At 41.8% G+C, this 12,681-nt stretch overlaps 1 protein-coding gene across 1 annotated transcript in view; it reads left to right on the top strand.

Moving 5' to 3' along the window:
• The window catches only part of slc12a2 (solute carrier family 12 member 2), a 66,458-nt gene that overhangs the window by 48,121 nt on the left and 5,656 nt on the right, over nt 1-12,681 (top strand). The window contains exons 21-26 of the mRNA XM_041959760.1: nt 2,633-2,680; nt 4,451-4,573; nt 5,751-5,862; nt 8,641-8,727; nt 10,342-10,477; nt 10,792-10,859. Of these exons, the coding sequence (XP_041815694.1) occupies nt 2,633-2,680; nt 4,451-4,573; nt 5,751-5,862; nt 8,641-8,727; nt 10,342-10,477; nt 10,792-10,859 (574 nt within the window). The remainder of the gene's footprint in view (nt 1-2,632; nt 2,681-4,450; nt 4,574-5,750; nt 5,863-8,640; nt 8,728-10,341; nt 10,478-10,791; nt 10,860-12,681) is intronic.

The following is a 12,681-nucleotide window of genomic DNA, read 5'->3' as shown; positions in this document are numbered from 1 at the left end:
AAATGACTGTATCTTATTGGCAGTTTTGTTTTGAGAGCAATCAGAGATCATTAAACTAACGTTAACTCCCAGATGACTTTAATAGCAGCTCTGCAACCAACTGATAAAAGGCACTTGTTGACTCTTGTGTTGGTTAATGTGATGCAGCCAAATGTCCCTCCTCCTCCTCCTGTTGAAAAAAGGAAAACATGTAATGGGTACAGCTGCCATATTTTACATACCTATTCCTTGAAGAAACAGCCAGTAGTGTTCAGAGGCCTTTTGTGATATCTTTCTTCATTTTCTTTTTTATGAGGCATTTTATGTGGAAAAAAATGGTCAACAGTTTTATTTGCTGCACCTAAAAATAGTTTCTACTCAAAGTAGTGCATATCTAATTGTCTAACTTCCCTCATTTCAAGATTAGAGTCTATATTTGGATGTATATTAACATGGCAAAGTTTCATCCTGGTGGAGTAATGTCTGTATTCGCACAAGGTTGCCATCTGTGTGAATTATTGCCTCTTAAATTTGAAATAATATGACCTTGAAAAGGGCTTGAAAAGTTCTTGAAATATATTATTATAAAAGAGCGGCAACCCTGGTCTATGTTGCTCAGACTACAGGTCAGGTTGTGACAGAGGAGGGCCTTTCATCCAGAAAAGACCCTCTTAATGCAACAATAGCTTCTCTTCTGCCTTTACACACACACACACACACACACACACACACACACACACACACACACACACTGTCAGGAAGTCGCCTCAATGACCCTTGACCCCAGTAATCCCACTGGGCCCAGTTTGTTAGTCCACAGATGTCTTGGGCCACACTGTGTGTGTGCGCGTGTGCGTGTGTTTGTGTGTGTGTGTGTGTGTGTGTGTGTGAGCACAGACTGTTCCCAGATTGTGGGAACTGTAGACCCGAACATTCCCGGCTGGAATCATGGCTGCTGATACAGTATTTGGTGGTGATATTTATTTTTGTTAAGTTTAGTCAAGCTTTTCATATATAAAGAACAAAGCTGCATGCTATATTGTATATTGTCTGAAATGTAAAAAAAAGGATGAGCTGGCACAAAATGAAATCACGACATATTTGGTTCAACATCAGTATTAAATCACACAAAACAAATCCCCCCAAGGAAATACTGTTCTGTGCCTGTGTCGGCCAAATGTGCCGACCCATGAGCCGATTTCCATTTCTGAGAACGTGGGCTTTATTTTTGTAGTCGTAACCATCATTCATATCATTGTACTCACCAAAGTAACAGCTAAGTCCTATTTTTTGTATTGATCAGTGTTGATATTTATCAAAAAATGTAAGTGACAATGCTGCCAGTTTGAAAGAAGGCTGTCCTGACGATGGCTGAAGCCTGAAGAAACCACAGGCTTCAGCAGTTAAACTTCAGAGTGTAAAAATATTGGTTGGCACTGACCGACGGCATATTTTACAGACTGTCTTAATCCGTGCTTCGTCGTTTTTGACATATGTTAACAGAGATAAGTTCTAATTCTGTTCTGATTCACTTTTTAATTGTAATGGCTGCTACCTTAGTGGCTCAGAGGACACAATCCATCACTTCCCTGGTAGGCTTTAACTTGAAACACAGGAAGTGTTGAGTTTCATTGACAGTAGCTAAATGGCAATAGAAAAAAGGCAAAGTAGAAGCAAATGGAACTAATTAGTGAAAGAAAGTGTTTGTGTCAAAATAAGAAAATCAGAGTGGTATGACATGACTGTTGATGGAATTAGCCCTGTGGAAATAAATAGCATGTAGAGTTACCATGTGAGCCATTATAAAGAAGGTATTAGCACAAGGTATTTATTATCAGAGCTTTATTGGGGACAACAACTGTTTGTTGTTGTTTTTAGAAGAATAATGAGTTGTAATGCAGAAATAAGCATGTATGTATGAATGTTAGTACAGAATAATGTTGTTAGTGTGATCAATGTGTGTCCATTGGAGGATGCCACACACAGTGTGAATATGTTTGTCTGATGAAGGCAGAAAAAGTGAAGATAAATGTCTTGATTTGAGTAAACATGCTGGTCCGAGCCAAAGCTCCTACCTGAGCCGTCATTAAGACAGGATCTCTGCCCAGTTCCCCTCCTCTCTGTGGAGGCAATTTCCTCTCTGAGTCACCCTCCTCACTGTGTGAGATTTTCATTTTAATCCAAGCATAGTCTCAGTGGAGTAGTTCAGCTTTGAGAATTAGAACTGATTCATGCGTGTTTAATACTCTCACATGTCCGCGAATGCCGCTTAACAAATGGCCAGTGGAAGCCAGATTGGTTTAACTAGAGAGCCTGGCTCAGAGCTGCTGCTTTTATTGTTCAGATCAGTCCTGAGAAGTTTCCAGAAACTGGGGAGAAAAGGTTGAGCTCTGTGTTAAAACTCCTGCCAGTGGAGGAAAGAAAAGGTTCTTGTTTTTCCATGAACCTGATCACCAGCCTGTTAGCACGAAGCTCACTGCTAACGGTTCCTCTGGACACATGTGTTTGTGAGTCTGCGTTTCATGCTGCTGATGTTCTTTGTAGCTGTACGTTTTCTCTTCATCATGATTCATGACCGAGGAACCTCAGTTGTACGTCGATGGCACGTTAAACCAAAAAAATGTTTTCTCTCCTTTTGTCTCACATCTCCCAGATGACGACGACGACGGCAAAGCTACAACTCAGCCCCTGTTGAAAAAAGGCAGGACATCCACTTTCTTGGGTTGCCTTAAACCTTTCTCTCGCTGTCTCTGCTTTGCTTTTATCTCACTCGACAGTATATACAGTATCTTTTATCTTTCGTGTGCTCCTTTCCTCTCGACCTCCTCATCCTTCACAGTAGCCTTTGACTTGCTCTTGTATTAACATGCCGTCCTGCACCCTGCTGTCTCTGTCTTGTGTCTCTCCGCGTCTGTCTAGTGTTTCAGGCCAGCTAGCTTCTTGGCTTTGGGGAATAACATTTTGTCTTTTCCTCTCTCTCTCCTGCCCTCCTGTTAACAGTCTCCAGCTTGTAGCTCAAGCCCAGTCTGAAGCTATACTGTCTGTGATAGTGCCTTTAACTCAATCCAGGTCTTGAGTATGTAATGTTGTGAGTGTTTGCCAACATTTCAATTTCCTCCACAAGCGTCGTCAGTCCCTCTTGCCTGCTGCTTCTTGTCTCTCTGGAGGTGACAGTTTGTCTGTAGCTTTCTCTTCCAGGATGAAAACTGCTCTCCTGTTTTCATGTTTCCAGCTAACTCCTGAGCCTCTCACAGCTTCTCTCCCTGTTACTTTGCTGTTGTTGTACTGATGGTGTTTCCCCTGTGTGTTCATTAAGCCCACATTAAAGAAATCACTTTGGTCGAAAACAGTGAACAACTATGTAACTTCTACAAAGAAGAATAGCCTCACTGGAAGCAGTAAAGCTCACCCTTAATTCAGTACACTTACTGATTTCACCTGGTCTGTTATAACCAGTAGCTTATGGCTAATGCTGTAGATAATGCTGTGTGACTGACATCACCAAGTCAGCTCACTGACTCTTCACATAATGCCCGGTAACTATAATTTGCTTTCAATTGATTATTTGTTGTTGAAGACCATTTTCCAAAGCATATTTTAGTTTTATTGTCCATTTTCTAACTTCAAGGCAGGCTTTGTTGTCTGCTCATCAGTACCCTAGGAATATTAACTAGGGCTGAAATGACTTGCCCAGATTGACTCTCCCATCTTCACAAATGTGGGGATTTACACATTCTGATGGGGATTTGCCACTGCTTTATGACATTTTAGATTTAAATTAGTTCAAATACTCTATTTGTTCTCTGGGGATTTTTGAGGAAGTCAGTCTGAAAGCAGACACTATGGACACTCTTGAAAATACTCTAGTGAAGCTCTGGCTCCAAGGCAGAAAAGTTAAAAATCAGAGTTAAAAATCTGTGAATTTCCCCTCGTTACTCGGATGCTTTGGAAAATGATTTTCAAACATATTGCTGATTGTTAAGCAATACAGAACAAGCAATACTGCTGCTGGTTCCTTAAAAACTCCACAGAACTAAAAGCAGTCACATCCACGATTCTGAGAACTACAAAACAATCTACAGGGGAAACACTGATCGCAGCTGTAGCGTTCAGATTTCATAGCCTTGTCTTTTTAGTTTTATTAGAGTTGTGTAACATGTTTTAAGTGCTCACCATCACACCTTTTCCAAAACCACAGTAGCTGTACTGAACAGTTAACAGTCCACAGAGCCAAACACCACATAGGTCTGTCCATAACTGACGAAGCCAACCTACACACAGTTTATTCCTCTGGGATGTTTGTTTACTGGCCAACCTGAGCTCCACTCTCAGGACTCTTTACAGGCCTGAAAATAATAGTAATTACAGTTTTATGTTGCCATCTAAATGAGCGTCTGCTGTGTTGGTGTTGTTTGCGTGTGGTGGTGTGTGTGTGTGTGTGTGTGTGTGTGTTTGGCAACCATCCCTGCAGACAAGAAGAGTCCGACTGTACCGCTGAATGTGTCTGACCAGAGGCTGCTGGAGGCCAGCCAGCAGTTCCAGAAGAAGCAAGGAAAGGGCACAGTGGACGTCTGGTGGCTGTTTGATGATGGAGGTGAGTTAGAGAGGGAGATATATGGCCAGTTGTTGGAGATGGTGAACGTCACTGTTATCCACAATACGCAGTAGATCGTAGTCCATCTGAGTGGTAGTGCACTAGCTCCCACTGCATGTGGACCATGAAAAACAGAAAACACCTGTTACTGTTAATACTACTGTGAGCAGTGTGAGCGGTAAACACAAAGGAACATTTCTTTAAAAAAAAATTGAATATACATATGTTACATTAAACATATGTTGTAAAACACATTGTTCTCTTAAATTTACAGAAGCATTGCATGTAAACATTTTTCACATGAATATATTAAGAAGTTGTGGACACAGACGTATGTGTGCACAGTAGGAGTAAGATAAAGCAAAGTGGTTTCTAGCAGACTGCTGTCAACAGGACGACACAGTGGCATGGACCCCTGAATTGAATGTCAAAATGAAAATGGAAATGAATCCACAGCTGTTAGAAAGATCAGCTCTGTCACTGATGTGCTGATCAGTGGAGCTGACAAGGACAATATGTTAATATGACTAGTTTTTATTGTGGGGGGTGGATTTTGGGTGTCTGTCAGCCCAGCAGGGTGTAAAGAAGTGAACAAGGCCAGAGCCCTGACTCATGTGTTCAAGACACTGACATGTGACACTTCCACTCATCATCATGTCAGCCTCTTCTCTGTCGACAGCTGAGGTGCTGTTTGGTTCAGGCAGAGCTGTAGTTTGGAGTACAGACATCTGACCTCTGGCTCAGTTCTGAGTTTTCAGATATCCTACAGTGAAAGTCTTATGTCATCATATTTGAAGTGTCACATTTGCTTGAAATATGTTTAACAAATGTGTAAACAAGTCCTCTGGCCTTGAACACCAACACTATTTTCTGAGGGGTCTGAAGTGCTGTTTGTGGGTGGGAAGCTGGTGAGGGATCATGTTTCTGTAGCTGCAGCAGTGACTCCTGCTGGCTGGTCAGGGGGGCTGTACGGAGGAAGCTGGAACCTGTGGGATTCCCCCCCTCCTGCTTCAGTAATATACCCATCAAGTTAGCCTTAGTTGAAAAAAAGCTGCATTTCTAATTTGGGTAAAATTAGGCCAATAATCTGCACAAAAAGAGAGAAAAACAAGTCTGTAGAGATTGTGGACATTTTGACTTCCATCAACTGACTCCGTTTTTGATGTCTCCTGTCCAGGTCTGACCCTGCTGATCCCCTACCTCCTGACCAACAAGAAGAGGTGGAAGGACTGCAAGATCCGCGTCTTCATTGGAGGCAAGATCAACAGGATTGATCACGACCGCCGAGCGTAAGTACTGCACGCTCTCCCCGTCCACTATGTCACGTTTGAAGGTTAAAGGTTGTTATTATTAAGAGTTTGATTGCTCTGTGCAGCTTCTATTTTAATCTGTTCTTATTTCTCTTTTATATACTTTTAAATTATTTATGTGTGTATTAAGTTCTCTATTTATCTGTACTTTTTTCTGTCCTTGTGCTGCTGTAACACCCAAATTTCCCCTCTGGGGGATCGATTATGCTTTTTCTGGGTTCATGACATTGGTTGAGAACAAGATGCGATGATCCAATGGCAATGATAGCCCGAGCGCTCTTGTATTAGTTTGCATGGTGTTTACAGATGACTACTGTACCTCCAGTACTGCTGGGTAAATGGAGGTGGGTCAGACATTGTCCTATAAAAGCAGGCATGCTGCTTGTTAGCAGTGAACACAGTGCAGCCATCTGCTTTCCTTTCAGCACCGCTCTCGCCTGCTCAGCTGCTGCTGACAACATGACACACTGAAACTGCATTTATCTGCACAAGTGTTCACATGTTGGCCAGAAGAACTTGATATATTCATCTACTTAGATCATTAGAAGATGCACTCTAAACACTAACACTGACTATGTCTTATAAGTATACATTATGTTAAATGGCAGCATGCAGACTAAGATCCCTCACATTTTAAATGTGGTACTAATGTACAGCTCAGATAACACACAATTTAGTTGTAAATCATCATCAAAAAAATGTACTTCCTTTACTTGTGAAGTTAGGACACAACTTTACATAAAAAGACTGATTTACCCCTGTGTGACAAATGGTCCAACTTTGGCTGTTTTTATTTCACTTTAGTTGTTAGTGACCACAAATACAAAAGCTTTGATACAAGTCTTAACTGACTCTTGAGTCTTAAATTTAATTTCACGCCGTCAGTGTACCATTAAAATAGACTTGAACTGAATAGACTTCCACCATCATCAACAGTGAATGTTTTGTTGCCTTCATTTTTCTATCAGAGTCATGTCATTGTCCTGAGGTTATGCAGTTGAGTGCAAAGTCTGCTTTAACCAGTCTATTGTGTTGCGTTCAGGGATACTCTCACTAATAACTTAGAAGTGAATACAACTGAATGATGACTGTGAAAGTACAGTCAACAGTAAGGTTTAAGTTTCAGCAAACACATTTATGTAGTGTTATGATATGAACTGAGGCTATTCAAGAAGGAATGAAATGAATCTAACATATTTTGACTAATAATGGAAAGAGTTTGTCAGTAATGTAAATTATACTTTGTGGTTAGTGAAAACACAGAAAAACCACCTTAAACCTTAAAAGCGTATGGAGGTTGAAATGCTGGAGCTGCCAGTGATGCTCATGTGAACATCCTGTCTGCTTTTGTTTGTATTCCTCCTGGGTTCTGTCTATCAGAAGCATTAGTTTGTGGCCAGAAGTGGTCATTTCCTTGTTTTTGTGGGGAGAGGCTTTTCTCATCACCTCTCATGACTCTGTTTATCGTCCATCTTTGCCGATGTGAAGGCGTACAGGATGGACAAATATACTCACTGCCATTGTTCACTTAAACTTTAAGTCTCTTTCAGCATCTTCTGACTTTGGTTTCCAATGTTATTTATTCATATTAAAGGAAAAGTTCTTTCCTCGAGTGAAATAAAAATAATTATCTCATGTCTGTGTTGGAGTCAGGACTTAGCTAACCAATCTTAGCATAAAGACAGGAAGCAGGGGGACCAAATTAAATGAATCCAAATGAAGAAATACACAGATTAATATGCTGTATTTAGTTTCTTTTACCTATACAAACAGAAATGAAACAAGATCGATATCCATACTTTCATCAGACTCTCTGAAAGAAAGATATCTCCTGTATTTTCTGCATAAACCTGAACCTTCATGACAGGAATCAGTTCTCAGTACAAACACGTCTCTCACCCTCTGCTACTACCACCCCCCATCTCTCTGTGTCATTGTCCCCTACAGCTGCCTCCTACCTCCTTTTGTTGGATAAAATTAGCTTGGTGCTAGCAGCCGAGCCTTTTATCTCTGTGTGCAAGCACACGGCTGCACATGCACTTTGAAATCCCCTTTGTGTTTGTTTACTGCCAAACTACGAAGTGGCCATTTCAACAGACACCTGACGCTTCAGTCGTCCTCTGTCAAACCTGCGTGGAGTCGTGCTTCACTATTTTTTACAAATAGACACATAGATTGCACCCTATTCGTTGTACAGAGGGTTTATCAAGGCTTTTTCCACTGGCTGGTGAGAGCACTGAGGCCGAACCAAAGTTGTGAGCCATAAAACCAAAACAGTGAGCTGCAAACCGCTGCTAAGCTTCATAGAGCTGAGGAAAGTGAGGAGCTGATGATCTGTCTCTGTGGGCTCTTCACTATCAGTGGCATGTGTCACATTAGAGAGTTGACCAACTGTTAATATAAAATATTGATCAGAGCAGCACAATATTTAAGTTCTACTGGGATTTCACATTTGACAACAGTACAAAAAAGAAGCTCTCCATTTCTGACAGTGCTTTCAAGCTTCTTTGAAGTTGAAGCTAAAGGAAATTGCTCTGACACACAGAATGCCACTGTGCTCCCAGTAAAGCCTGTTCTACCTGCCTCCACCCTCCCAGAAACTCCAAGTTCAAACAGAGCTATTTAAAGCAGCTTCGGCCGGCCTTCAGGATGACTCTGTGCTGTTCTCTCTGTCCACAGCTCCTTGAACTGAAAACATCCAGCAGCTGGTTTCCAATATCTGTCCCAAAGCTCTTTGTTTCTGCTCTTTCCGTGCAGGATGGCCACTCTGCTGAGCAAGTTCAGGATAGACTTCTCGGATATCACCGTGCTGGGAGACATAAACACCAAGCCCAAGAAGGAGCAGTAAGTCTCCTTCAATTATCTTTGAAGAGCAAAGCTTTTCCACCAGCTGAGTCACACTTCTGGCCATCATTTCTGTGTTAAAATAACTTTTTGCTCACCTACACGTTCTACTGGACATTAACACTTACTGTTATTCCTCAGAAGTCTTTAACAGTCTTTAATAAAGTCCATGTAAAAAACGTTTAGGGGGTGAAATGAAGAATGAAGAAGCAAATTCAATATAGTATCCATTTCCACAGCCCTGATTCCTTCAGTTCAACAGATTCATGTCACACTCGCCGTGCTTTTCACTTCATTTGCTCTGCTGCAGTTAAAGTAGTCAATGAAATCATCACTTCCTGCAGATGTTTCCCATTAAAAGCCTACAAAGATCAGATTACGTCCACTGAGCCACTGGAAGCCGTTTGGCTTGAAACAAAACTGCAGGAAGTTTGTGTTCTATTCATGGTCATTTAATCGAGTTCAAAAAAGCTGCAAAGCAGGAGGGACTGGAAGTAACCAGCGAATGAAAACAGCAGCTGAGTATGACTCTGTTGTTGTGCTGATGGAATTAAAGCTGTGGACATGGACGTTAATAGATGTATCAAGACAACAGGTAAGCATGGGGGAAGAGTTTATGTAAATCTGGAAGCAGGAGGAAAGTATGAATGAAGACTTTTCCATAATGAAGGCCTGTTTCTCTCTGTTCTCGTGGGTTTAGACCACAATCAAACAGGTTTTTTAACAAGCCCCCAGTTTAAACTAATTATATTTGCCACTTATTTGCAAGTGAAAACTTAAAAGTAACTGCCTATTATCATCTTCCATCACATTGTAAAACTTAGTGTATGCACATCTACTCAAGTCTAGTGGGTCAAAGGTGACCTGGAAGTAGCCCTGCAAGATTTCATGCATGTCTACAGGAGAATGTTGGTATTCTGTCTGAACATGGTTAAAACTTGTTTTAAAATAAGTTTCCTGGTCATTGGTGCATTCGCTCTCATGTTATCTTTCCTGTATGCATATTTAAAGCAGGGTGTTTCCCTTCTGTCATTAGCCTGCATGAATAAATCATGATATATGGACCAGTCTATGGCCAGGGGCCAGTGGATCACTGCCACCCTCCTCTGGTCTGTTTGTGTAAAGACATGACATCAGTACAGTACAAACACAGAGAACGTGACAGAGCGTCAGACAACTGAGTTCAGATTATATTTCACTTTGAACAGATAAATCCATTTATTCAGTGAAAGATCCATTTATTTCTCTGACTTTAGAAGGAACCTGATGACACTTTTTAAAATGTGCTTCAAGGGCCATAGATAAATAAATACTAAAATCAAGTGTTTCCACAACTTTCCCAGTCTTTTGTTCCTCCTGTCCCAACTTGTTTCTGCATCAAATTCAGAATAAGCAGATATTTACAAAAATCAATGAAGCTGATGAGGTCAAACATTAAATAATCTTCCACACACGATTATTACGTTAGATTATAATCTTAGCTGTGCCCCCTTTCATCCATCTGCTCGTATCCCTGCCTATAGTCTTCACATCTTCAAATAATCAGGTGGAGGTAGTCTGAGTGTTATCTAAGGCTTGTATAAGGGGGTTAACCATGAAGCTGTTGTTGTGCAGCACGGCGGCCTTTGAGGAGATGATCGAGCCGTATCGGCTGAAGGAAGACGACATGGAGCAGGAGGCGGCGGAGAGGCTGAAAAACAGCGAACCCTGGAGGATCACCGACAATGAGCTGGAGCTGTACCGCGCCAAGGTCAGCGTGCCGCCGCTCGCTATGATTCACTGCGTGTGTCGTTCTGTCTATTTTAGTTTCAGATGTTTAAATACGCTGTCATGCCGTGTCATATTATTACATCTTCCAGAGCCTTCCAGCTCAGGAAAAGGCCAGGAGAGTGAATGCTTTTGTAATCCACTGCAGCCCAGTTGAACTGGTTCTGTGAACAGAGTGGGAACAGTGGCGTGTAGATGAGCTGTGCTGCTGGCTCAGAGTCAGCGTCGCAGCAGCTTGTGATCATTATCTGGTAAGCTGATAGCTGAATGTTTCAACCTGTTTGTTTTGCTCCGCAGACTAATCGTCAGATCAGACTCAACGAACTGCTGAAGGAGCACTCAAGCACAGCCAACCTCATCGTCATGTAAGCCGCTCTCTCCCCCTCTGTGTGTGTGTGTCTGTGTGTGTTGTGGGGACACAAATCTGTTGACACAGTCACATCTTAGGGACTTACATTACTCGTAGGAACAAAATGCAAGTCTTAGGAATGCAAATGCAAATTTTAGAGTGAAGACTTGGGTTAAGGTTAGGTTAGGGTTAGAGTTAGGGCTAAGTAGAAAGCAGCACAGTCGTGTTCACCGCAACAATTGTACACACAAATACTCTGTAAGGACTAAAATCCTACTTGGTGATTTCTACGCTCAGTATTAGAAGACATTATTAACTGTTCCCTCTCTGTAGTTCTTTAATGCTATTTGATGTAATCTTGGGTTTCCTCTCCTGTGTACTCAGTGTGGGGGATGTGGTGATGATGAGGAAGCTCTACTGAACTCATGAGTGGACTTTTAAGATTTAAGTTGGCTTATGTCTTTTATACTTAAAAGGTGCTTATGGAATAGTTATGGCTCACTATAAGCACAAGTACAAGTAACACTGCTGGTTTGAATGTTTAGAATAATGTGGATCTATAATTAATGTTAGTTAATGCACGTTCTCCCATTTGTTTTTATACATCACAACTTCTGTGTGGGAGGAGACATTTATCTGTTTCAGGCCTGGTTTTGTGCGTAGGCAGTGGTTCTGAATGAGAGCCCTGAAGGGACATTTGAAAAGACAGATGGACTAGAAACCCCCTCCCCTCACACCTGCCCAGTGTCAGAGTTGGGGCAGCTTTGCTTTGTCTGACTATTTTTGTAAATTCAGAAACCAAATATCTAGCAGGCGGGGCTTTCTGTCTTCACAGAGCTACCTCCGTCAGTTTTTCTGTGATCAAACAGTCCACAGCAGGATGTCTTTCAGGAGAGCCTCCACCATTATTCCCACAGTAATGATTATTTTGTCTTGGCCCTCTGCATGAATGGAGGCTTTTCACCACGTTTTTCAGTGCGGCTGCTCTGACAGTATGAACTTAAAGGCAGAGTTCAGACCAGTATTAGTTGTGCAAGGAGACAAAGGAAACGCGGCCCCGTCATTCATTTCAGTGAGACCACTGTGATGGCGCAGCAGTCCAGCACAAAGAGCATTTACAACAAAGCACAGGTTTGTGTGGAATAAAAGCTGAACCTGCCTCAACTCTAGCCCTAAGCACACATTCCTGTAAGATTACTGTATATCACGCATGGAGATGATATGATTGTGACCATGATAACTTTTCAGAGCAGTAAAATCCTGTTTCATAGCTTTCTAAACCTCTGAGGGCTTATCAGACATCAAACCACTGCACAGAGTCTTGAATCTGTGATGAAAACTGGAATTCTTTGAACTTTTTTCATCTTCTTCCTGGTTCTTCAGTGCAGCCTCTTTCATCTTGTAGCACAGGGCTGTTTTCTGTCTGAACACCTGCTAACCTGGAAGGTTTAGCACTTGAATTGGCATGACTCTAAAACCCTGGGATGAAGGAACTTGGCATATCTGTACGAGGTAGAGCTGCAACGAGAGTAAATTTAATCTGATAAGAGGTTCACGTCAGTAATTTAATGAACTCTGGTTATCATCATGCCCCTTAGCATCTGGGGTGGCCTTAAAATCCTTTTAACTCCTGGTTACTTTGGTGTTCTGGGGGGGTGGTCTGGTGACTCCTCTTTAGACCTTGTTGTTAAGAGAAGAGATGCAGGTTCAGGCTTTTGAATGGAACACAGCTCCCTTTACCCCACAGCATTATAGGGCTTTCTAAGTCTGGCCACAGATCTTCTTCTTCTTCTTCCTCAGAGCTGCTCTGATGATGCTCATGAATTATTAGGACCGGG

The sequence above is a fragment of the Chelmon rostratus genome, chromosome 19, assembly GCF_017976325.1.
Source record: "Chelmon rostratus isolate fCheRos1 chromosome 19, fCheRos1.pri, whole genome shotgun sequence".
NCBI classification, from domain to species: Eukaryota; Metazoa; Chordata; class Actinopteri; order Chaetodontiformes; family Chaetodontidae; genus Chelmon; species Chelmon rostratus.
This window is presented reverse-complemented; position numbering and strand designations above follow the sequence as displayed.